This window comes from Lissotriton vulgaris, chromosome 8 (assembly GCF_964263255.1).
Source record: "Lissotriton vulgaris chromosome 8, aLisVul1.2, whole genome shotgun sequence".
Classification (NCBI taxonomy): Eukaryota; Metazoa; Chordata; class Amphibia; order Caudata; family Salamandridae; genus Lissotriton; species Lissotriton vulgaris.
The window spans coordinates 1,554,955,907-1,554,981,290 of NC_141696.1; the positions used below are offsets into that span (position 1 = coordinate 1,554,955,907).

The following is a 25,384-nucleotide window of genomic DNA, read 5'->3' on the forward strand; positions in this document are numbered from 1 at the left end:
TACCATTGGGCAAAAGTGTCCCTCATTTCTCCAGTCATAAGTTATTGCTGAACCCCCTGAGGTCAGCACCCCCTGCACAGGTCAGCGCAAAGTGTGGCCGCACCAGTTGCACTGCCCTACCTGGACCATGCGCTCCATTGCCAGCGGCGGGAGGTGTAGCAGTATGGGGAGGATGCACCTTGTTTTAGGATGCACTGTTTCCTTGTTTCATTGGGGTATTCCATTGGTGGTGATATTTGCTGATACTGATCGGTCCCACTGCTAGGGGTGCCTGCTTGTAGGTTGTGGGGTTTTGGTGGGAACAATTCTCGTATTTGCCCTCTGTTTCTTCTTTTGCCTGGTATGTGATTTGCAATGGAGAGACGCTCGACTAAGCAACGGCGTTCCCGGTCTCCTGTGGAAGACTAGGATGGTCGACAGGATGAGCAGTGTGTGAGCTCGGAGGGTGCCCCTGTGGCTGTTTCAATTTCTCTCACAGCAGTAGAAGCTCAGGAGATGATTAATACTGCAGTGGCTAAGACTTGAGCTTCTAAACACAGGTTCAAGAAGGCTTCCTCGCATCTTGACAAAGGTATGGATTCGGATTCCTCTGTGAGCCTTGGAACCTGAGAAGCAGATGACAGCTGGAGGCAAACTCATAAACCGCGAAGAGCTGATAGACATCCTGTCTCAGAGATAACCTGAGGATGGCGGTCCCTTTGGCAGAGGGGACTGCCATGATTTAGTATTGTCTGCGATGCTGGTGTCGGCTTTGCTCCCCAAGATTAAGGATGCCAACTTCAGCTCCTGGGAGGAGCCTGAACAAAGCCAAATATCACGAATTCTCCAGAAATCTTATGCCTTGGAGGATGGGGATAAGGTGCCACCTTATGCCGTTAAGGTGGATTCTGTCTTGGCCACTCTGATTGGCAGATTATCTTTTAATCCAGACGACTGCTTCCCTTCCAACCAGGTGGATCAGAAGGTTGATTTGGCTTGAAGAAATTATCTGCAGCATCGAGTCTGGTTCTAAGGGCTGCTTCCTATGGGGCTTTGGCTGCTCAAACCTTGGTTAAGGATTTTGAGTTCCTGGCAGAGGCCATGCAAGAGGGTTCTGATGTAACTGATACTCCCTTGCACACGGAACTGCAGGCGAATATGTAGGCAGATGTGTCAGTGGTTGTGATTAAGGCAGCTTCCTTGGCTTCTGCGGTCGTGGCCAGACGGAGCCTCTGGTTCGGAGACTGGAGGGTGGATTTGGTGGAGACTTCTTCCTTTCTGGAGTTGCCAGTTGAAGGTGGCAGTGGTTTTGTGAATGTTTGGATGGATTTATTAAGAAATCCTTTAAAGACAAGGAGCATACCTTGTCATATAGGTCTTCGGCCGGGAACTTTGCAAAGCCCTGGAATCAGATTGATACCAGGGAGTCTAAGGGCTCCTCCCATGAGGCCTCCAGTTCTTATTCTTTCAACAGGTGATGATTTCAGCCCAGGAAGAACAAACAACAGGAGGCTTGGACGAAGGCTGGCCCATTGAATCAGCCGTCCTGACTATAGCCAGTCCTCTGATCCAGGTCCTTTGGAAGGCAGGTTAGGAGGTTTTCTGCTGGAATGGACTTGCTCCAACCTAGATTCCTGGGTGCAGAGTATCACTCAGAGTAGTTATCTTATCAACTTCATCTCTCCTCCTCCTTTTTCGGGTTGCATCCCTACTCCTGTCCCCAAGATCCCACTGCAGAGGGAGGCCCTGTTGTAAGGAGTGGCTGGTCTGCTACAGAAAAATGCTATCATCAAAGTGCCTCCTGATCAGGTTGGTCAGGGAGTGTATTCGATCATTTTTCTGTTCCAGAAGCTGTCAAGGAGTTTCGGCCTGTGTTGGATCTAAAGAATCTCAATTGCTGGGTGGCTTTCATCCCCTGCAATATTCCTCTGATATCTCCTAGGGAACTTAACCCGTTCTGTGTGTTGGCCGACGCGAGCACTACCTGCCCAGTGCTACGCACGACCGTTGGCCGACGCAGCCCTGCCCACTCTTTAGAACTCCCACACCGCAGCGATCTTCAAATTGCATATCTGCATGTCCCTGCCCACCTGAGCCATCAGCAGTTTCTGAGGTTTGCTGTGGGCACGGATCACTGCCAGTTCATGATTCTTCCATTCGGGATGAAGTCCGCACCCTGTGTCTTTAAGAAGGTTTTAGCTCCTTTGTTGGCTGTTCTTCACCTGCAGGGGATATCCATCTTCCTCTACCTCAGCGACTGTCCGGTGAAGGGGGCTTCTTCCCCAATCCTCTTCTCAACGGGCCACAGTTCTGACTCTTCTGTCTTCTAATGGGCTTCTGGTGAATGCAAAGCAGTCCCAGATGATACCGGCAAAGGAGCATTTCTTCAATGGGCCTGGATTCGGACAGACCTGGGTTTGGAGACTCTGCTAGATTCCAGTGTGGTCAAGATTCACGCTCATCTAATGGACCTGCGGACAGCTCCTTCTAGCCGTCTTGCTCTGGAAGTAGGTGCAGGGCGATCTGGCTGCCACTGTGTTTCTAGTTCCCTGGGCTTGGTGGCATCTCAGTGTTCAGATGAGATTCATCCTGAGTCATTGGGTTCCCAGTGTGCAGGATATGAAGTTTCTCATTCCAGTGACAATGGCTATCTGGAGGGAACTTGATTGGTGGTTTCTTCCTTCCAACATTCTGAAGGGTGTATACTTGTCTGCTCCTGCTCTGGTGGTGGTCACGAAGGATGCCAGCAAGACTCGATGGGGGGCTTGGTCGGGAACCCTTCAGGTCAGAGAGTTCTGGGATCTCGGCCAGGGGAATCAGTCATCCTATTGGAGGGAACTGGAAGCAATTCGTATTGCCCTCCTTCACTTTTCTCACTTGCTGTTGGGCAAGGACGTGGCTATACAGACAGACAATACCACTGCCAAGTCCCATGTCAACCGGCAAGGGGGGGGGCAGCCCTGCCTTTGTCTTCGATTGCACATCAGCTTTTCCTGTGGGCTCAGTCGCGTTTGGGGTCTCTCTCGGCCATTTACATTCAGGGTGTTTTGAATTCTCAGGCCAATCAACTCAGCAGGGAGATTCCGTCCTCTCAGGATTTTTGTCTCTCTCCCCTGGTCTTTGCTGTGATATTTGAGTTGTGGAGGCACACCCGGGAGGATGTGTTTGTGAGTCTGTGAAATGCCCTTCTTCCACGGTTCTTTTCCAGGGGACGGGAGGTGTCGACATCAGGAATAGATGCCCTGACCTGTCCTTGGCCATCTGGCCTGATGTTGGCTTTCCATCCATTTTTTTTATGCTGAAGTTTCTGATTCAGGTACGGAGGGAGACGGCTCAGTTCATTCCAGTGGTTCTGGCATGGCCCCATTCTATTTGGTTTTCTTTCTTGATGGAGATGAAGGTGTGTCAGGAGTGACATTTTCTCTTCGTACAGTGTCCTCTGAGGTTTCTGGTTCTCCTAGGCAGGTCTCTGGCAAGAATCAAGCTGATGGCTTGGAGGTTGAATGGGGGGGCTTAATGGTTTGGGGTTTTTCTGCCTCTGTTTCTTAGGGCCAGATGTACGACCCATTTTTGCATGCACAAATCTACAAGTTTGCGACCCGTTTGCGCATGCAAAAATCTACAGGGCCATGTACAAAGCCTATTTAGCGAGTCACAATTTATCTGCGACTCACTAAATAGAATTTGGGACTCGCTATTAGGAAGGGGCGTTGCCTTCCTAATAGCGACCCCAAATGCCACGTATGACTGTTTTGTGACCGCAATTGCGGTTGCAAAACATTTGCAGTTTGCCACCTTTAAGGAAAACGGGATGCATTTAAAAAAAAACTCCTTTATTTAAAAGCAGTCCCAGACATGGGGGTCTGCTGAGCCCAGCAGGCCACCATTATTGGGAGGGCCAGCCATTCCCAATGGGGTCGCAAATTGCAAGTGCCTCATGAATATGCATAAGGCAAGCAATTTGCGACCCCATTGGGAATTGCAATCAGTGTCTCAGACACTGTTGTACATACCAATTTGCGACTCGCAAATTGCGAGTTGCTATTGCGACGTAATTTGCGAGACGCAAATTCCTTGATCGTATATCTGGCCCTTAGTCAGTGCAAGCCTCCAGGAGAGTGTCTACCAGGTCTTCGCATGCCTGGCACTGGATGAGTTTTCAGGGTTGTGTGCTAGGAAACACCTGTTTCCCCTTTCCGTTTCTCCTCCTCAGGTCCTTCATTTTCTTCAGGAAGGGTTTCATTTGGACTTCAGTCTTGCCACTCTTAAAATTCAGTGGGAGGCTGTAAAGGCGTGCAGGTCCCCGTGGAGCGGTTTGGTGGACAATATGCAGATGGGGTTTTCTAAACTTCGGCTGCGAGAAAGTCGTCCTTTTTGCCCTGTTCAGCTCCATTTTTTGACTGATACGGGTTCTAACTGACGCTGCCTGCACCCTGGGCACCGCTACTCAGGTCCAGGGCCAGTGCTCTGATTAATAAAAAAGGTGTATGATGGTTAGGTATAATTACAATTGGCAATGATAAACCATGTACGTCCCTGTTATAGAATAAAGCAAAGGGGATTCACACTACCTATAAGTCCCTAATATATGTAAATGTAAATGTAGAGTATTTATATAGAGTACTTCTACCCGGAGGCCTTGTAGCGCTGTATTCATACCGCTGTGGAACCCATCCTGGCTTTCCTGTGAAATGTCCACTCCTGGGCACCCCCAAGGTGAAGCCAGGCATCCACAGCGCTGCTGGGGCCGTTGTAGAGATTAAGCAAGCTATTGCCCAGAGTCACAGAGTGGGACCCATGATTAGACTAGACACTGAGGCGAGAATTATCAGGTCCGGGGAAATTGAGTCCAAGAGCCGTCGAGGCAGGAATTGAATCCTGGTCCTGGGCCAGACCTCTGCATCAGGGTCTGCCGCTCTAACTATTGAGCCACGCTTTTCCACTATATACTAGGGCAGGGCGGTTTAGAAGCCCCGTAAATTTCCAACACTGGAGAGTGAACTGCTGGGTTGCCTGCTGTCATTTCTAAAGGCAACCCTGCTTTGCAGACTGTCTTTAAAAGTAAATTATACTCAAATTTGACTTTGGAATTAAAGGTACTTTCAAGGCGGTAATATACCTTATTTTAACATATAAGTCACCCCTAAGGCTTCCCCTCGGTGCCCAGGTGTGGGGTGCCATGTAACTATAAGCAGGTGCATTATAAAAGATGTTTTATATGCCAAGGGGAGGGAAGAACTGCCACATTTGTTTTTCCCCATTGTAGCATTTTAGCTCCATAGGCTAACATGGGAATTACTTTAATACAGTGCAACTATTGATGGGAGTGAGCTATCATAAGATTTCAATGACTTAAAAGATTGGCAACGATAAACCCAACAAAACTTGCCACTGTTGAATTCATCATAACTAATACAAAAAATAAGCCAAAATCCAGCCTTCTACCAGTCTCGCCTGATTGGTCAGCCTTAGCCGGTTTAGCCAAACTGCTTTGATGAGGTGATAAGTGGCCTGCATAGAGACAGGGGTTATCTGATGGGTGGGGGAGCTCTGCAGCTGCAGAGAACAGGTCAGGATGGGGGCAGGGTAAATCAAACTGGGCTTCAAAGAGAGCAGGGCAGTAAGGAATGCCAGGCCTAGCCCCTCTTCCTGTGCCCCCCAGCCAGATGGCAGCCCCAGAAATAGAATTTGAAGGAGTTCTGGAGGGGGGTATTAAGGGAAATGAGCCACACCAGTAGGTTGGTTTAGCAAGGTCTTACTCCCGGGGATATGAATTTTCCATCTTGAATTTTGAAGTGCAGTGCTTTGTGGGACAAGAATATGCCACATTCTGGAGGAAGCTGCCATGCGTTTGGGAGGCATCCTGCATCTCATTGGACAGGGGTGCCCCCCTGCTTGCCATCCCAGATCATTGAATAAATATGTGGGGGCTGCATAGCAACTCAGATCTTCTGCCTGAAACTACATGGAGAAGAAGGACTGCCCGGCTGGAACCCTGGTCTGCACCCCAAAGGATTGCACTCTGAAGGACGGCTCCTGCTGCACACTGGGAACTACATCCCTGAGGACATTTCCATACTTCGAAAAAGATTAAGCAGTGGACTCCCTGAAAACAACAGGTTAGCAGAGCTTCCCTGCACCATTTCCCTTAAGAAGTCCCCAGCCTGGAGTGTGTCCAGTGGGCTTTTAAGTATTTGGCCATATGCATTGTGGGAATGGGAACACCAAACTTTCGGGGACCATCTCAGGGCTTCTAGACCCTTGGATTTTTGTTTTGGACACTTTGAACCCTCAAGAGGAACTTCAAGAAGACGTTCCAGACGTTTGGAGAAGTTTAGAACACATTTTGGAAAAAACTCCATAAGTGGACTGACCCAACGTCAAGAGTCGAATACGCCCAACCGCGTCACGTTCTGGATTTCAGGTTCATCCAGCTAAACGCTCCAGAGCACAAGACTTCCAGGAGTTGACTGGGGGCTCCCACGGAACCAAGCCAGTGAACCCGCTGAAAAGTTCATAAGTGTGAAGGTAACATTTTGACCGGGCCTCCATTGTGGTCGGCCTTAAAATTTTGACTTTGTCCCAAGTTGGTGCTATATGTTTTTAAGCACTAGAAAGTGTTCATTATTTTAAAAAATCATACCTCCGAGTCCCTATATTGGATTTTTGTTGCTTGGTGTCATTTTAACCCGTTAGCTGCTGCCGTCGGCCAGCGGTCGTCGCGAGCATTACCTCGGTAGTGCTGCGTACGTTCGTTGGCCGACGCGGCTACACCCGTTTCTTCAAACGTTTAGCACCGGAGCAGAATGTTTGAAGCAGCCAACGGGTTAAAGATTAACATATTTCCAATGTTTATAAATCAGTGTGGGATTTTTATTGTGTGTTGTGTCTTACTTATTTAATGTATGGGGTTTTTAAAATGCTTTTCATACTTGACTCCTGAATTAAGCCTGCCTGCTTGCAGTTTGCTACCAAAGGTTGAGCCAGGGCCTAATGTTTTGAGGGATGTATGTCACTACCACGCGCGCGGTACAACGAAGTACCATTACAACGCGGTTGTAACAACGCAAGTCGTTACAACGACTTGCGTTGGGGGGGCGCAAATTTAAAAAATATAATTTTTTATTCCAACACCAGTCTCCGTGGATAGTAGGGAAGGTGTTGGGATAGTAAATTAAAGGATTTATTATCCTTGAGCGCCACCCAGCGCAATTCGTTGTAACAACTTTTGTTGTTATAACTGCCTGGTAATGGTACTTCGTTGTACCGCGCGCGTTGTAAACGTTGTATACCGTATTGAGACCTTGACTGGACCTTATATTGCGTTGGTGGCCTTATTGCTACTGGTGGGTGCATACTTACCCCTACTAATAACCCACCTTCAAACACCGACCTATCCCACAGCTAGTGTTGCATTCTCTCAAGTATCCCCATATGAGCCTTGAGCTTCAGATGAGATCCATCTTCTTACTCTGCAGGTATTTTTCTTGGCGATCGTGACTTCAGCCTGCCACCTGGGGCGGTGGATTCTTTGTCTTGTCTTCCTTCATTCTTCAGGGTTTTCAATGACAGAATTGTCTTTCGATTGGGCCTGTGCTTCTGTGTGTTGTCCTGAAGGTGAGGTCTATTATCCATCTCCAGCAGGAAGTGATTCTTTCTGTGTTTTTTCCGGATCCTCAGCCCTGAGGATGTGGCCCTTCATTCTCTTGATGTCCGGAGGGCAGTTTTTTTTTTATAAATCTTTTTATTGATAATTGGTACAAAACATCATCAGGTTTAATAAACAGTGAAACCATCAATCATTTCACATTGCAGCATTCTCCCCTGTTCCACAATATCTCGTACAATATAACATTGAGTCTGTACAGGTAGGGTCATTCTGTAGTCCATGATTCATTCAATGTTGTCCATTGATAAATCGCCGGTCAGCAATGCACATATGTTACCTCTGAAGGCATTCCACTTTCCCCACACCCGTTCCCACTTCTTAGGGCACCCCCTATGTATGTATACCTCTCTTTCGGCCACCATTGCAATATCCATATGCTTACTCCAGTTCCGTACGGTGGGAGTATTTCGTGCTCCCCACTGTTTTGCAATGTTCCTTTAAGCTATAGCTATACCTAGTGTCGACCAAGTTTGTGCTGCATTATTAAGGTCTGTGGCCTCCCAGATATTCAGAAGACCTCTCCTAGGGGCCCCACTTACATTCGTTATTGTGGACATCACTGCCTTCCAATATGTCATAATTTCAGGACACTCCCACAATGTATGTTAAAATGTACCCGTTGCCCCACACTGTCATAGGCAGAACTGACTGTCCGACCTTCCCATTTTATATAACGTTACCCTTGTGTAATTAATTCGGTGTAACACTTTCAGTTGGATTAAACATAGTTTTGTCGAGATCACCACCACCCTCAGGGAAGCTAGCGCCTCTTGCCAATTCGTCTCGTCCATTTCTCCCACCTCTTCCTGCCACCTCGTTCGTAGGGAAAGTGGGGAACGGGTGATTATTAATGAGTTTCCGATATGTTAAGGACGTTGCTTTTTTGTGCATGTGTTCAGTCAGTATCCTTTCTTCCAAGGGGGAAGCCTCCGGAAGGACTGTGTCAGGCAGAATAGCTGTCTCTAATGTGTGTCAAATTTGGTGATAGCAAAACATTTCTGTAGTCGCCATCTCATATCGGTCTTGGAGTTGGGTGAATGGAATTACCTTTCCCTTGGCCCAGAGATCGCCTACGTGAGATATCCCTCTGTCATCCCATCACTTGAATCCTTTACTGTTGCCTAGTGTACCCAACACGTCAGTGTCCCAAAGGGGTGTTGCTTGTGTGATCTTTTTATTCCATCTGAGCTTTCTGTGTACGGTTTGCCAAAGATGGACCGTATGTTTAGTCGGCCCTACCATGGTCCTCTGGCGGTCAGTGTTATACAGTGCTCGATTAAGTTCCCCTACACCTAGTGCAAACCTGTCAAGATGATAGGCTGGATCAGTTTGTGGGACATGTATCCATTGGTTTATTACGGTCAGCTGAGATGCCCAAGAGTACATTTGTATGTTAGGTAGTGCGATGCCCCCGTCATACAATGAACGAAATAGTTTGTCATTGCTATCCGCGCTGGTTTCCCATTCCATAAGAGTTTGGTCACCTCCGTCTCAATGGCCCGGAAGTAGGCTGGAGGGACCAGGAATAGGGTATTCTGTAGGGCATATAAAAATCGGGGAAGTGCCATCATTTTAAAAAGTGCTGCTCTTCCTAGAAGGGTCAATGGCAGGGTCTGCCAGTGTTTGGTGTCTCTACCCAATCTCTTTAGGGGTTCCAGCAGGTTTAAGATCATAAAATCCTCCAAGTCAGATGTAATGTGGGTCCCCAAGTATTTGAAGCTATCTTCTACTATTTTCGAATGATAGGGGGAAACCAAATATATTTAATCAGCATATAGGGATGTGCGATCCTCGCAGCTCTCTGTCCAGCGGAGCCGGCGAGTAACCGAATCTTGTTTTATCCATGCCGTGAGAGGCTCCAAAACCAGTGCAAGAAGCAGCGGCGACATTGGGCATCCCTATATTGTGCCTTGCCCTAGCAGGAATTTCCTAGCCATGTGCCCATTTGCCACTACATACGCAAGAGGTTTTGTGTAGAGTAATCTTACCCATGAGCAGAATCTAGGTCAAAACCAAACCGTGTGAGGACTGCAAATAGGAATGGCCACTCTACCGTATCAAAGGCCATACGGGCGTCAAGGGACAATATCACAGCCTCTTCCTGTATCGTGTGTTTACGTCCTAGTACATTCTGGAGTCCCCTTAAGTTTAGGGCTGTGTTCTTGCCAGGCATGAACCCTGACTGGTCAGGGTGGATCAAGTTAGTGAGGTGGGGTGTGATTCTATTTGCTAACACTTTTGCCAAATTCTTGGTTTTTGCGTTGATCGGGGAGATGGGTCTTTAGGAAGCATAGTCCCGGGCTAGATTCCCTGGTTTATGTATGGCCACACCCGTTGCTGTTCTATGATCTTTAGGGAGTTCACCTCTTTCTAAGCAGGCGTTGTACATTTTCAATAGTTAGAGGGTGAGCGTAGTTGCGCTTTTTAAAAATAGTTCAAGATGAATGCTATTTGGCGCTAATGTGTCTACTATGACTTGGGGATCCGTTACCACCACACCCGGCAGGGGCTGGAACTCTGTCACCCAGTGGCTCGCACGCTCCTGTTTGTCTAGCCACACCAGTGCCGGCCGGCTTTATTTTCTACTTCTTATATGGTATGGCGCGTGGTTGTCAGCTGGGTTTTAGCATCTTCCCACAAATATTCCTTGTATTCCTGTTTTTTGAGCTGGAGTACTGGTCCCCTTGTTGCTTATGGCACACCTAAAATGTGCACATTATTGCACCAGGAGCAGCCCTCGAGGCTGGCTGTTGTTGTCTTTGTGTATTTGTCCAGCTTGGTTTGGTGCACGATACGCTGAATCCTACCTCCCATGATTCCAAGTCACAATTTAGCGGTTAGATTTGTAACGAGCTAGGTGGTGGTACCCACTGCTGCCTAAAGCAGTACAAAAGGGGGTGGTGATGGACGAAGCATCTGAATCAATCAAACACTCACACCCAGTCAAAAGATCTGGGTTTAATCCATCACCGTTCTTTAGCCCACTCTGCCACCCCAGTTCAGACATGGCTATATGCAAATCAGTCTGACCCTGTGCCTCATGGGAACAGTCCAGCCCGAACTGCCAAGCCATGCCTTCCCTGGACCGGAAACAAGCTACCGAGGACCGGTTTTCGCCATTACAGCCGTCTTCAGCCCGGCTTGCTTGAATCCAGTGGCAAAGTGAGCAAGGGACTCACGTCTGAGCATACCCTGCCACACTTATGGCGGCCACAAGGGTGGAGGTTTTTGTTTTAGGCTTGAAGAAGGTAGTGAAAGGAGGCACAGGGGCCCCCTACTTTAATTCATCACAGCAAGAGAAGGACTCAGAATAATGCTATTACCAGTAATCACAGCATTAACAACAAATACACATAAGAACACATCTAACTGAGACACTCTCCTAAAAATGTCAGAGAAGATTAGGTTTAACAAACATTTAGAACCTTACACTATATTACCCAGAGGCCTCGGGTATACCAGCCTCCCGTGAACCAGGTGTTATATCGCGACGCAATATAGAAATATTAGAATTCATGTAAAATAAGAGGGCACAGAAATACTCACGGAGGTTTCATCATATTCGGCTTCTCATAGTCAAAACTGAAAAGAGAAATATGAAAGAGAATGTTTAAGGTTATTATTCAGAAGTGGCCAGCAGCTGGTCTGCAATTACAATCTCATGAATGTATTTTTATGCATGTAATTTAGTTAGAATTTTTTTTATTTCTCACTAATGCGACACAACTTAAAGAAACAATATAGTGGTATTAGTGAAAGGACTGTAGAGCAGGTGTGGAAGTGAGTGTACTCCGTACCAGCGTTCGGTGACAGAGACATGCCGAGTAAAAAAGACATCATTGGGAGGGTATGCACGTGGGGGCATATAAACAAACTTTCACACAACGCAGCAAATCACCTTGCCACTGGATTCAAGATTGCCTGGCTGATGAGGATTATGAATCTGAAACCGGTCCTCGGAAGCTTGTTTCCGGTCCAAGGAAGGCATGGCTTGGCAGTTCGGGCTGGACTGTTCCCATGAGGCACAGGGTCAGACTGATTTGCATATGGCCATGTCTGAACTGGGGTGGCGGAGTGAGCTAAAGAATGATGATGAATTAAACCCAGATCAGTTGACTGGGGGTGAGTGTTTGATTTGCTTAAACGCTCCGTCCATCATCCCCTTTTGTTTCGCGCTGTGTGAAAGGGCAGGAATGTGCCGTATTTAATGTTGTACTGTCCATTCCGGTCCTTTCCTTGTGCTGGCGCACAATGTGCACCCTAGCACCACGGAAGGCATCCCTGCACCACAGTGCAGGGTTGCCTGCAATGTAAGCAGGATTGTTTTTGCGCAGGAAGACTATCATCGGAGGCTTTTTCCGCATTCTGTGTGTGCTGCAGAACGCAGCACACACAGAAAGAAGAAAGATCTAGGAAAATAAACATATTTCTCCTCATTACACCTCTCCTGGGGAGTTGTAGCATCCCCAGTGATGGTATATCTGGGAATCCGCGGGTGGATGCGTGATAACACCCACATAACACAATACCGTGATTTGTGCTGCGTTTTGTTACTCTAGATGGCCTCGTGTGGCTTGATGAATCAGACTAGGTAGTTCCACCATGCTTGCGCCCCCTTGCGAAGCGCAAGAGCGACACAACTCAATGATGAATATGCCCTTTGGACTGAAAGCAGTCGGCAGTGAGGGCTTAGATTCAAAGACACGGACAGACTCGTACGGAAGCGAGTGATAATGGGGGAAATGAGCAGTGTATGGGTCACTGCAGATTTAGCATCATTCAGGAGCAATGCAGAACGCCACTGAAGTTACCACCAACAAATGGGTGGTGGGAATGATGCACATAAAAATCTATCTCCAGCTGCTGTTCCACAAACGTTACTGCATTTGTGTCCGCAGGGATGCTAAATTGAGGGCTATTCAAATCTAGAGCTATTACCACATATCCCAATTAATTAAATACCTAATTGGAATTAGCACCCCACTCTAAATAGGGGCGTCATAGTATATACTACTTAAACTGCTACCCTCAGGAGTCTGAGGAAGGTGGCGACACGCTGGTTGTGCTCCACCCAATGTTCAGTAGAACAGGTTGTGCCATTTTACCTCTAAGTTCCAAAACTATTCCTCACTTTTCTGGAAGGATCTCTTTAGTTTCAAATTACTGGTCTGGCTGTGGATAAGGTTGGGTTAATCTTTCTGGTAGTTGACAGAACCACTACCTGGCAGTGACCGGACTATAGCCAAAACAAGTGGGACGGCTTATAATAAAGCGATTACTGGGTTTATAAATTTCATGCATTTATGTCTTCTGTGGCTCTCTCTATATTTTTCCCCTCATTCTCTTTGGATTAGATTAAATTGTTTTTTTCTGATAAAATGTTTGGCTAGAGGTGCTGCCTAACCAAGCACAAGGAGATGATGGACGGAGCGCTAAAACTTTTCAGACATTCACCCCAAGTCACAGATCTGGGTTGAATCCATCATCATTCTTTAGCTCACTTTGCCACCCCAGTTCAGACATGGCCATATACAAATCAGTCTGACCCTGTGCCTCATGGGAACAGTCCAGCCCAAACTGCCAAGCCTTGTCTTCCCTGGGCCGGAAACAAGCATCCTGGGACCGGTTTTGGGGCAACACCCCTCATCAGCCAGGCTATCTTGAATCCAGTGGCAAAGTGAGCAAGGGACCCACGTCTGGTCATACCCTGGAAACTAACACCATCTCTGGCGTTGGATGCCCCTTTCTAATTTTATATCTGAGGCCTGGGTGAGTAAGAAGCAAGTGGGAAGGGTTTCGATTCACAAAGTTATTTGTGCACGTAAATCTTATTTACATGCTCAAATACAAGTGCAAGATATTCAGTAAACTATGGGCCCGATTCACAAAAGTAATCTGAGACAAAATTCTAACTTTAAGACTTTCAATATTCACAAAAGGCATTTAGGAGTAGTAAAATTAGGATTCCTAACTTTACTACTCCTAAATGTCCTTTGTGAATAGCAAAAGTCATAAAGTGAGGATTTTGTCTCAGATTACTTTTGTTAATCAGCCCAAAAAACATTCACTTGTAAAGCCTTTTTTCCATACACATTATTACTCCCACAATGGTGTAACAACAAATTCCACCCCAGTACTGGGGAGTGGGCGTTCAAGATCAGGTTTTCCTTATAACTTTAGGAACAGCCCCAAACTCTATTAATTTGTGGGGGGGTTTCCTAAAGCTACTCTCCAATCCCTTTTCACCATGGCAATGGTCAGTGATGTACTCCTGCCGAAGGCATGAATATTTTCCTTGTCAGGATGAGTAGGAGAAGGTAGCACAAAAAAATCTACCAAATTGGAGGGGGTGTTGGAAAAGGTATTCCTCCCTGTGTGGGAAAAAAACCCAGACATTTTTGCTCAATAGTGATGATGTAGTTGTACAATTATACCAGCAGAAACTCTGTCTGCTGTAAAGCCGTAAAAGGAAATTCATGAACTTCTTCGTGGATTGTGTCTGCAAACCTGGGTTTGACAAAACGTCAATAAAGAATGCAAAGAGTAAAACTACAACCATAAAATTGTGTAAATTTACATATGCCAAAGTTTTACTTATTTTTAGAATTAGAGACTATACAACTAATATGCCGGCAGGGGTGAATCACCTATTGTAGCCTTTATATATTGGGAAGTACTCCAAGGAGCTTCTCACTCACTCCTTATTTGATGCTGTATGCCCACAGGACTCTTGCGAGAGTCCTGCAAATACAGCCATCCAACCTTAGTTTTCCAAAGATACTAAACAAATTTACACCAAATAACAAAACGCACACACTTTCTGGGTAATCGTCCAGTTTTCTGTCAAATTTGGTGAAATTCATTCAGCTGCATTGGCTGTAACAGTGTCTGAATTTGCCTATGGAAATTGAATGAGAAAATTACATTTTGGGACCCCCTTTTGTCTTTTGGAAAGGTTTGTGAATATTCGTCAAATGGCAACACAGTTTTTAGCAAGCCAAAAAATCGATTTCCTTTGCTCAGTCAAAGGGGAAGGGTACCCCTACCCTGACCCCTTATGCTTTATGTGTTTTCGTTTTTAGGACACAGGGACGAGGACCCGTGTCCTGAACTAGGAAGCACAACATTTCTCTTCATGTTGAGGCCAGCCAATTAGAGCATGAGCTACATTGGGAGTGAGACAACTGACAGGGAAAAAAGTCTCCTCAGCCATTCAGATCACTCTTTTATTTGAAGATGCATGATCACAGGTCTTTCACAAACTCACACAAACCCAACCATCTATGACCCTTATTACGCATACGGTGCACTTTTCCGGTTTGCGCCTTTGCTCACCTTGAAATAGGTGCGTTATGAGCAAACAGGGGGAGTGTGCACTATTACAGTGATTGTGCTGTCCTCGGGGCAGCCGCTAACTCGTGTTGGCCTGGGGCAGCCGCTCTATATTTCATTGTGCAGGTAGCCGCCGCCTGCACTTTAAAGAGAGATTGAAGATCCCTTTGCAAGTGTGTGCAGTGAATGACCCCATTGAACTCCATTCCCCCCCCAGGGAGCTGCTGTTAAGGGGAGCACTGACCGCTTGCCACCTTTTTGTGCCGTCACATTTAGTGCGCCTCCTGAGAGCTTCGCCGAGGCAAAGAGATTCCATTATTTGCATGGGGCCACGCCCAATGGGTGCACATGCCAGGTGCACCCTCTGGGCATTTTCTGCAATACAGCTTCAACTTTATCTCTGAAAAATTACAGTCTTTTTTAGCTCTCAAGAGTTAGCTAATTTATGTTTATGGAGTACATGATTCAGCTGAAGAGCAGGAGCTAAGAATTATCTAATAGAAAAATTGGCCCTACTCTGTCGTATGGCATAGAGTTATTTGGGGGGAACATGAATACAGCCTTGAACCAGCACACAACCAAAATTTATAAAAAGGTTCTCCAGCTGCCAAAATCCGCATCTGCTGCACAGATAAGACTGGAGATGGGACTGATAAACTACGATGCCTCCAACATCGGGGCATATCTTAATCTCTGTCACAAACTAAGACAAGCGGACCCCAATACATTAGAATCCCTAGTCTGGGAAGAAATAACCCAGAAAAATCCAGGTGGAACATACGGCCGTCTCTTTAAAGACGCCATTCAGCAAATGTCAGCAAGTGATTTGTGGGCCCTGAATCCTAGTCAGACAGCATTCAAAATAGGGATCAAAAAGGGTGTGAGAATGAGATCAAGTATCATGGATAAAGCACTCTTTTTGAAACGCAGTCACGCCTGGGCTCTTGTAAACTCTTATAGACGGCTAGCCCCCGCCTCCTATCTGGCCTGTACATATTCACTCCATCTAAAGCGCAGCCTTATCGCCATTAGAATGGGCGACTGGCGATTCCTGAAAGATTTACCCTCCTGGCGACGCACCGCTGAAGATTTAACTTGTAGAGGGTGTGGCAAAACAGCTGAAACTATGTCGCATGTGATCTGCCTCTGCCCAGCTTTTAATTCAGAACGCAGGCGGAGACTAAAACCAGAATGGAATAGGCTGGGTGCCAGGACTTGCAGGCAAGCTATCATGGTAGCTTTAAATCCGGAAAACACATCCCTAAACATAAGACTCATAACCTTCATTCTGCAAGCATACCGTAATTTCAATCAAAAGAGGCCCTGCTAAAGTGCCCCTCCCACTTTCCAACCCTTAGGGAGGTTAAAATAAAATGACCAGTAACCTCAGGAATGTCGGCTGCTTCCTAAAAGTAGGATACCATTGATGCCGAGTATAATATAAAAGGGAGGAAGAGACAACTTTTTTCCCTATACATCATGCTTCAAGCTACCCTATTTTATTTAAAGAGGCTTAAGAGAAGACAATTTCCATTTTTATAATGACTGTCAATTGACCATGTTTTTATTCTTCAAGATTTTTTAATCTTATTTATTGATACACAATGTGAATTTTGTAACCTTCTTTTAAAGATATATGTGTTATATCTAAATAAAGATAATTGATTTGATTTGATTTGATCTAATAGAGAATAGAAATAGAATATAGGAACTTAATTGAAAAACTCACCTTGGTATCCCTGGAAGAGGTTCTTTCAAGCAGTTACAGTTCAGATGTTGTCTATCTTCTTTGGTGAAAGGCCTTTAAACAAATGTTGAGTTTAGTATCTCAGTAGTAACTTATTTGCTTTACCTTTCAGCAGACTGATTTCATTAACAGCTTTACCATAAACTCCCAATTTAGGAATTATTTGTTGATCCCTGTAACTCTATAGAATGAGCAGAGTGTACATAACAGTCAACTTCATATTATATTTCAATAATAGAACTGAGGATTGTTGGTCATATAACACATTACGAGACTGAAGGACGAATGGTTTGTAAATGTCACCTGGGACTGTACCAGCTTTGAAGGACCAAATTGCATGTTGCCCTTTTTGTACTGTTCATACTACATATTTAGTTTTAGTTTACCTCATTTGATATGAAAATATATGTATTATTTCAAGAATGAGAAGAGTAAGATGTTGCACTGTGTTAGTTAGTTGTAGTAAAATGAATAGATACCCATGACCATTAATGGTACTGAAGCCTTTGCTTTGTTAAAAGCACATTTTGTCTACAAATGTTTGTAACTTTCAGCTACCAATAGGAAGATTCTAGTAAGCTCATGTTTTGTTCACCTTTCATGGTGGGAATGCTCATAAAAGGAACTGAAGGTATCAACATGTTTAAACAGTATATTAGTTCATTATTTGGAAGAATATTCATGCTGGGACATGGTTTGGCTGTTGGACTGAAATCAATGCAAGAAACTTTTCTAGGCCTGATGTTGCATGCAATCCACACTCATGCGCGTGACGTCATCTCTTGCGGGGAAAGTCCAGAAGCAGCACAAAGTATCACTTCTGGTGATACTCAGTGCACCCTGGTTGTGCCTGAGGATGAGGAGAACTGGTATTGGCGCCCACACAGGGGCATTTTTACAAAGAATTCACGAAACGCAGTGCAGCAAATAAAGTTGCAGCACTGTGTGAAAGGGAGAGAGCAGAACTGCACCATATCTTCAGAGAAACCCCTCAGTTCTGTTCTCGGTGCTACCTAAAGCCAACACAGGCCCCCCTCCAGCCTTAGTGCGAGGGTGCCTGCTTTGTGGTCAGGGTCATATTTGTGCAGGAATGGGTAACAATGCACAAAAAAATCCTTGGGGGCTTTTTCTTTCTTCTTTGTGAGCTGCAGAATGCAGCCCATATGCAAAGAGGAAAAAGCAAGGAGAATATGTCTTATCATTACACGAGCCTCAGACAGTTGCACCATTTTGACGGAAATCCGTGTCTCCGACTCTTTTTAAATATGGGTTTGCATAAAACTCTATGGAAGGATGCACGGAACGCCCATGCATCATCTGTGGAACCCATCCCTGGTGCAAAGTAACGGAAGGCAGCTGAAGGCGCTGTGTTGCGTTCTTACAAAGCCACGCAAATTGACATGTGTGGCTTTATAAATACCAAATGGGATTTAGCAGCAGTGCTGTGTCAAAAAAGTAATGCAACCCTGATGCAAAATCTTTGTACATGAGGGCCGTAGGATCCTAGGTGTAGCCCTTTGGACTCCCTATGTGCAAGTCCCTGATTGAGACAGTTAACTATAGTTTTTGCAGTGCCTACTTACATCCAATGTAAATACCATCTGGATTCCCTGAGCAAAGTGAAATGCTGAGGCTTGAGGCTTTGTATATACTTGTTTGTAATGACTGCCATGTCCAAGTGCATTACAACCAGTAATGTTATGCATAGTCCATCACAAACATAGATAAGAATGAGTGAATTACGATAAACCACCTGTCATTTGGGTTACTCGTAACTGCGCATGTACATTTCTTTAGCATAAGAATGGCCTTTCTAAAAAGGAGGACTGATACTGAACATCCACCACCTTCTCAACCTGTTTCCTATTTTCCCTTTGCAGCTCCTGGAATGTGTAGCTAGGTCTCTTCACAAGGGCAGATGCCACTGCAGAGTGCTACAGTGGTAGAGGGGCCGATTCACAGAACTAACTTAAGACAAAAACCTAACTTAAGTCTGTCTTAAGTCTGTCTTAAGTCTGTCTTAAGTCTGTCTTAGGTTTGTCTTAAGTCTGTCTTAAGTCTGTCTTAAGTCTGTCTTAGGTCTGTCTTAAGTCTGTCTTAAGTCTCTCTTAAGTCTCTCTTAAGTCTCTCTTAAGTCTGTCTTAAGTCAAACTTGGGACAAAATCCTAACTTTACTACTACTAAATAAAAACCAAAAGTAGATTTTGTCTTAAGTTAGTTCTGTGAATCGGGCCTTAGTCTTCTATGACTCCTTTACAAAGAAGAAGAAACTGATAGACTGGACATGTGAATTGTAGAGAGGAGCTGTACACTGACCGGTGGTGGGCATCCCAGCTGTGTTCTCTGGGAAAGTAAGCTGTAATTGATCTTTAACTCATTGAACATTCTGTTGAGGAGGACTAAGCCTGCATACCGTCATCATTCTCTTATGAACTACTGTGCTGCTGCCTTGCCAGTATGGAAGCCATGGAGACAAAATTACTGACCCAGTTCACTCTACATCTCACCACTAGAACAGAGGCAGGCTGCTGAAGAAGCAACCCAGAAGGGCACAAACGTTCATAAGCCTCTTCTAGCCCTTCAAGTCTGGCGGGATGAGATTCTATAAGGATTCTCCATCCCCGCCAACTAGAGTACTCGTTCTAGTCTGGAACACATAAGTTGCATGTGTGCCTTGATATGTTTTTGTGTTGTGCGGATATGCATGGGAGGGTGGTGTGTGCAAAGAATCTTGCCAGGACACACTCGGACCACAATCAATTGTTGCTGACTATCAATTGGAATACTCCTAAAACAGTGATACTAGGATAGAAGCTCAAAGATGAACTGCAGGAGGACCCAGTGTTTAGAGCAGGACTTGGGGAGCCACCAAGAATTACATTGGCAAAAACAAAGGCATGTCAGCTTCTTCCCTGGTGGAGAGGGAAGCTTTTAAAGTTGTTATATGAGGGCACTGCATTGCCACATTAGTAGGGATTAAAGTGCAGCTTAATAATGACATACGTACACAAGAAACCTTGCACAATACCTTGGAAAAAGGAATGGTTGCTGATCTGTCCTCTGGCACTAGCGTGTGGGAGGAGCAAGAAACATTGCTGGCTTCAGTAGAGCTTTTGAAGGGTTATGACTACAATAGGTGTATTTATAAGGGGCATGACAAAATGGAAAACTGGGAGGTTGCTTGCATGATTGGCTAGTCCTGGTAGGAAGTGCTTGCGCATTCTGTACATTGAGGACGCTGCTGGGAATCTGGTCTACACACAAGCAGGGATTAACACGTCTTTAGGTGAATACTACACACAACTATATGCCTTACGGGGGTATTAAATACACATGTGATACATGATTATGTGATAAATACAAAGTTCCATAGATTATCCAGCGCTGATGCCAAATTTCTTTGTGAGGTAATAACAGTGTAAGTAATCAGAGGGGCCATTGAGGATCTGTAAAGAGGCAAAGCGCCAGAGATGGATGGGTTCCCTATAGAATGTTATGCTACACACAGTGAGCAACTTTCTCCAAATCTTGTAGGATTGGAGCAAACTTCGTGTGCTGATCACTACCCTGACCAAACCAGGTAGGGACAGCGAGAAGGTGGCCTCGGATAATCCGTTGTCGCTGATGAATGTGGATTACAAGACCCTCAATCAATCGCGTATTGGCCAAAAGATTGCGAGCTAGATTTCGAGACTTGAACCACCCGGATTAGTCTGGGTTTGTTCCCGCTCACAGCACAACTCCAAACATCAGAAGGCTGGTACAGGTGTTGCATTACTCTTTGCCAGACTATTCCAAGGTTCTAAGTTGGCGACAGGCATTTAAAAGGCCATCGACCCTCTGCAGTGGGAATTTCACTATGTGTGAAATCCTAGAGCCCGTATTAAGATGGGTAGTATAATATCAGATAGCTGCCCTGTTGCTATACCACACAGCCAGGGCCACACTGGGAACAAAAACCGGCCCTGGCAAACTGCTCAGCTGGCCCCCCCTAGGGTGAGGGGGAGTGCAGCCGAGCAGTTTGCAACGGCCTGCTTCGGTCGATTTTGTTACAGGGTGCCCATATTGCCAACCCCCAGTAACAAAAACTGCCTCCAGGGGCCCAAAACCGGACCCCACCCTAGAGGCCTACCGGGGAAACACCCGGTGCCCGCTATGGCCAGTCCGAACCTGCACACGGCAGGCTTGCGCGCTGTCACTGGTGCTGTTTGTGACAGCTCCATAACTGTTGGCTGGGACTATTTGACCGGGCAACCACTATTGTGGGCTATTTATCAATAGGGCCTCTATGTATGTATCATTATTAGGGCTCCCAGTTTTATGGTATTTTTTTTTTTTAAGATTTCCATCTGTATTTATCCATATTTTTTTTTCGGTAACATATTTGTATTTATCTTTATTTCTGTTGTGTTTTGAGAATAAATAGAGTAGTAAAATAGTATTGTTACACATTTATTTAACTGATAAACATACACATAAACGTTGATGCCTGTCACGCTGTACAAAATAATGCAGCCAAATATAACAAAACACTAAACTCACAGGTACATATTAGCATAATATACAATTGTATGTTAACAAATACCAGTATTTAAGGAAATCTCATCTTGTTTTTAACTCCTTATGCTGTCTTTCTGCTTAGCAGTTGGCCTGGAAGGACACACCGGAGAGTCACTCACAAGAAGCACAATTTTCTGTATTTTTTGCACTTTTAAAAATAAATACAGACACGAAATACATTGTTTTTTGTCCGTATTAATCTGTAAAAATGGAAAACTGGAAGCCTTCATCATTATATGCAGACAAATATGTTGCATTTGCATAGGCTAGCTGAGGATAAGAAAGGCATCCTTTGGTGTTGTACAACACTTTGGCAAGATATCAGGACTAAAGATTAATTGGGATAAATCATGTGTTGTTCCTATAGCGACCCTCACAACAGATGGCAGACTTGAGTAACGCAGGGGTACCACCCGCAGAGAGACAGACACTATTAGATAGCTGAGGGTGTGCATCAACCAGTGGGCAGCATCATGGTGGCAGTGTCCTGCTTGCAATCAGCTCTTCAGTTCTGGCGTGTGCTGCTGCTGTCGATGGTGTGAAGAATTGCTCTATGGGAAATGTTTTTTTTCCTGAGGTTGCTGTGTTGTTTTCACTACCGTCCCAATACAGATACCGAGAAAGATCTTCAGGGACATTGATGGGTTATTGCTTCAGCTACTATGGGGACCACAGTGAAAAAGAATAGAATTGGCAAAGTTACAATTGCCCATTTGTATAAGGGGAATGGTCGCCCCGGACTACTATTTATTTATTTATTTTTGAGATTTATAAAGACCTCAAATACCTAAGGGTGTCTCGAGACTGTACTAGATGATTGATTATCAAAGGAGACCACGTAATAGAGAGTATACTGAGCCCCCACAAAGAATACACTAGATAGATTATTGTTGACTCCAGACAATAAGTCCCACCTTCAAGGCGCTAGGCTCTTGGTTACAACGGTCAGTTATGTGTGGTTGAGGGCTTTGCATCAAAAGCAAACCCGGGAGCCATATGCCCACACACGTCCCTCAACATATCTTATGGCCATTCTGCAGAAGGGAAACTGGAGTGGACTCCATGAGTGGGTGAATACGGGTATCATTGTGGTTGGGATCTATATATGGATGGTGTGGGTGAGGAGTTTGTACACCTGCCCTTGCAGTACCCCACTTTTTGTTACATGGTGCAGTTGTGGCTGTGACGCGAGTGGTGGGCAAATAGCATACCAGAACTGCCGCAGAAGGATTAACCTCAAGGCATATGTACAATTAGAGGGTGACAAGGTGCAATATCCAAGTGGTACAAGGTGCTGGTGCACAATCTCAATGTGGCCTGCGTGATTTGTTGTCTGATGATATGGGCATACCTACGACAAAGATTCAACCAATGTGTTGTGGTAGACTCCTAGTGTCTCATGGAAGGCCAGATTGGAACTGACCCAGTGTTATTTCTTATACAGGGTATGTACCATTCTATTTTATACAGGGTATATACACCATTCTATCTTATTCAGGGTATATGCCATTCTTTCTTTTACAGGGAATTTGCTATTCTTTCATATACAGAGTATATACCATTCTTTCTTATACAGGGTATATACCATTCTATCTTATAAAGGATATATACCAATATTTCCTATACAGGGAATATACCATTCTTTCTTATACAGGGTATATACCATTATTTCTTATACAGGGTATATACCATTCCATCTTATTTAGGGTATGTACCATTCTTTCTTATACAGGGTATGTACCATTCTTTCTTATACAGGGTATATACACCATTCTTTCTTATACAGGGTATATACCATTCTAACTAATGTAGGGTATAAGCTACTGTTTCTTATACATGGAATATGCCATTCTTTCTTATACAGGATATATACCATTCTTTCTCAAACAGGGTATATACCATTATTTCTTATACAGGGTATATACCATTATTTCTTATACAGGGTATATGCCATTCTTTCTTTTACAGGGAATATGCTATTCTTTCTTACACAGGGTATATACCATTATTTCTTATAAAGGGTATATACCATTATCTCTTATACAGAGTATATACTATTCTTTCTTAGACATGGTATACCTTTCTTTCTTATACAGGGTTTGTACCATTCTATCTGATAAAGGGTATATCCCATTCTTTCCTACACAGGGAATATACCATTCTTTCTTATATAGGGTATATACCATTCTTTCTTATACAGGGTATATACCACTATTTCTTATACAGGGTATGTACCATTCCATCTTATTTCGGGTATATACCATTATTTCTTATACATTGAATACCATTCTTTCTTATACAGGGTATTTACCATTCTTTCTTATACAGAGTATGTTCCATTCTTTTTTATACAGGGTATATACCATTCTATTTTTTACAGGGTATATACCATTCTTTCTTATACAGTGTATATACCATTCTATCTTGTACAGGGTATATGCCATTCTTTCTTTTACAGGGAATATGCTATTCTTTCTTATACATGGTATATACCATTATCTCTTACACAGAGTATTTACTATTCTTTCTTAGACATGGTATACCATTATTTCTTATACAGGGTATATACCATTCTATCTTATAAAAGGTATATTCCATTCTTTCCTATACAGGAAATATACCGTTCTTTCTTATACAGGGTATATACCATTCTTTCTTATACAGGGTATATACCATTCTTTCTTATACAGGGTATATACCATTCCATCTTATTTAGGGTGTATACCATTATTTCTTATACATGGAATACCATTCTTTCTAATACAGGGTATGCACCATTCTTTCTAATACAGGGTATGTACCATTCTTTCCTATACAGGGTATATACCATTCTTTCTTATACAGGGTATATGCCATTCTAACTGATACAGGGTATAAGCCACTTTTTCTTATACAGGGAATATGCCATTCTTTCTTATACAGGGTATATACCATTCTTTCGCAAACAGGGTATATACCATTCTATCTTATAAAGGATATATACCATTCTTTCCTATACAGGGAATATACCATTCTTTCTTATACAGGGTATATACCATTATTTCTTATACAGGGTATATACCATTCCATCTTATTTAGGGTATGTACCATTCTTTCTTATACAGGGTATGTACCATTCTTTCTTATACAGGGTATATACACCATTCTTTCTTATACAGGGTATATACCATTCTAACTAATACAGGGTATAAGCCACTGTTTCTTATACAGGGAATATGCCATTCTTTCTTATACAGGATATATACCATTCTTTCTCAAACAGGGTATATACCATTATTTCTTATAAAGGGTATATACCATTATTTCTTATACAGGGTGTATGCCATTCTTTCTTTTACAGGGAATATGCTATTCTTTCTTATACAGGGTATATACCATTATTTCTTATAAAGGGTATATACCATTATCTCTTATACAGAGTATATATTATTCTTTCTTAGACATGGTATACCTTTCTTTCTTATACAGGGGTTGTACCATTCTATCTGATAAAGGGTATATCCCATTCTTTCCTACACAGGGAATATACCATTCTTTCTTATATAGGGTATTTACCATTCTTTCTTATACAGGGTATATACCACTATTTCTTATACAGGGTATGTACCATTCCATCTTATTTCGGGTATATACCATTATTTCTTATACATTGAATACCATTCTTTCTTATACAGGGTATTTACCATTCTTTCTTATACAGGGTATGTTCCATTCTTTTTTATACAGGGTATATACCATTCTATTTTTTACAGGGTATATACCATTCTTTCTTATACAGTGTATATACCATTCTATCTTGTACAGGGTATATGCCATTCTTTCTTTTACAGGGAATATGCTATTCTTTCTTATACATGGTATATACCATTATCTCTTACACAGAGTATTTACTATTCTTTCTTAGACATGGTATACCATTATTTCTTATACAGGGTATATACCATTCTATCTTATAAAAAGGTATATTCCATTCTTTCCTATACAGGAAATATACCGTTCTTTCTTATACAGGGTATATACCATTCTTTCTTATACAGGGTATATACCATTCTTTCTTATACAGGGTATATACCATTATTTCTTATACAGGGTATATA

At 43.9% G+C, this 25,384-nt stretch overlaps 1 protein-coding gene across 2 annotated transcripts in view; it reads right to left on the bottom strand.

The window, feature by feature from the left end:
* LOC147700380 (histo-blood group ABO system transferase-like) overlaps nucleotides 1-25,384 on the bottom strand; it is a 233,815-nt gene that overhangs the window by 59,402 nt on the left and 149,029 nt on the right. For both annotated transcript variants that reach the window (XM_086935744.1, XM_086935743.1), the window contains exons 5-6: nucleotides 16,710-16,781; nucleotides 11,195-11,230 (exon numbers count right to left, since the gene is read on the bottom strand). In XM_086935744.1, coding sequence (XP_086791870.1) covers nucleotides 11,195-11,230; nucleotides 16,710-16,781 — 108 coding nt within the window. The remainder of the gene's footprint in view (nucleotides 1-11,194; nucleotides 11,231-16,709; nucleotides 16,782-25,384) is intronic.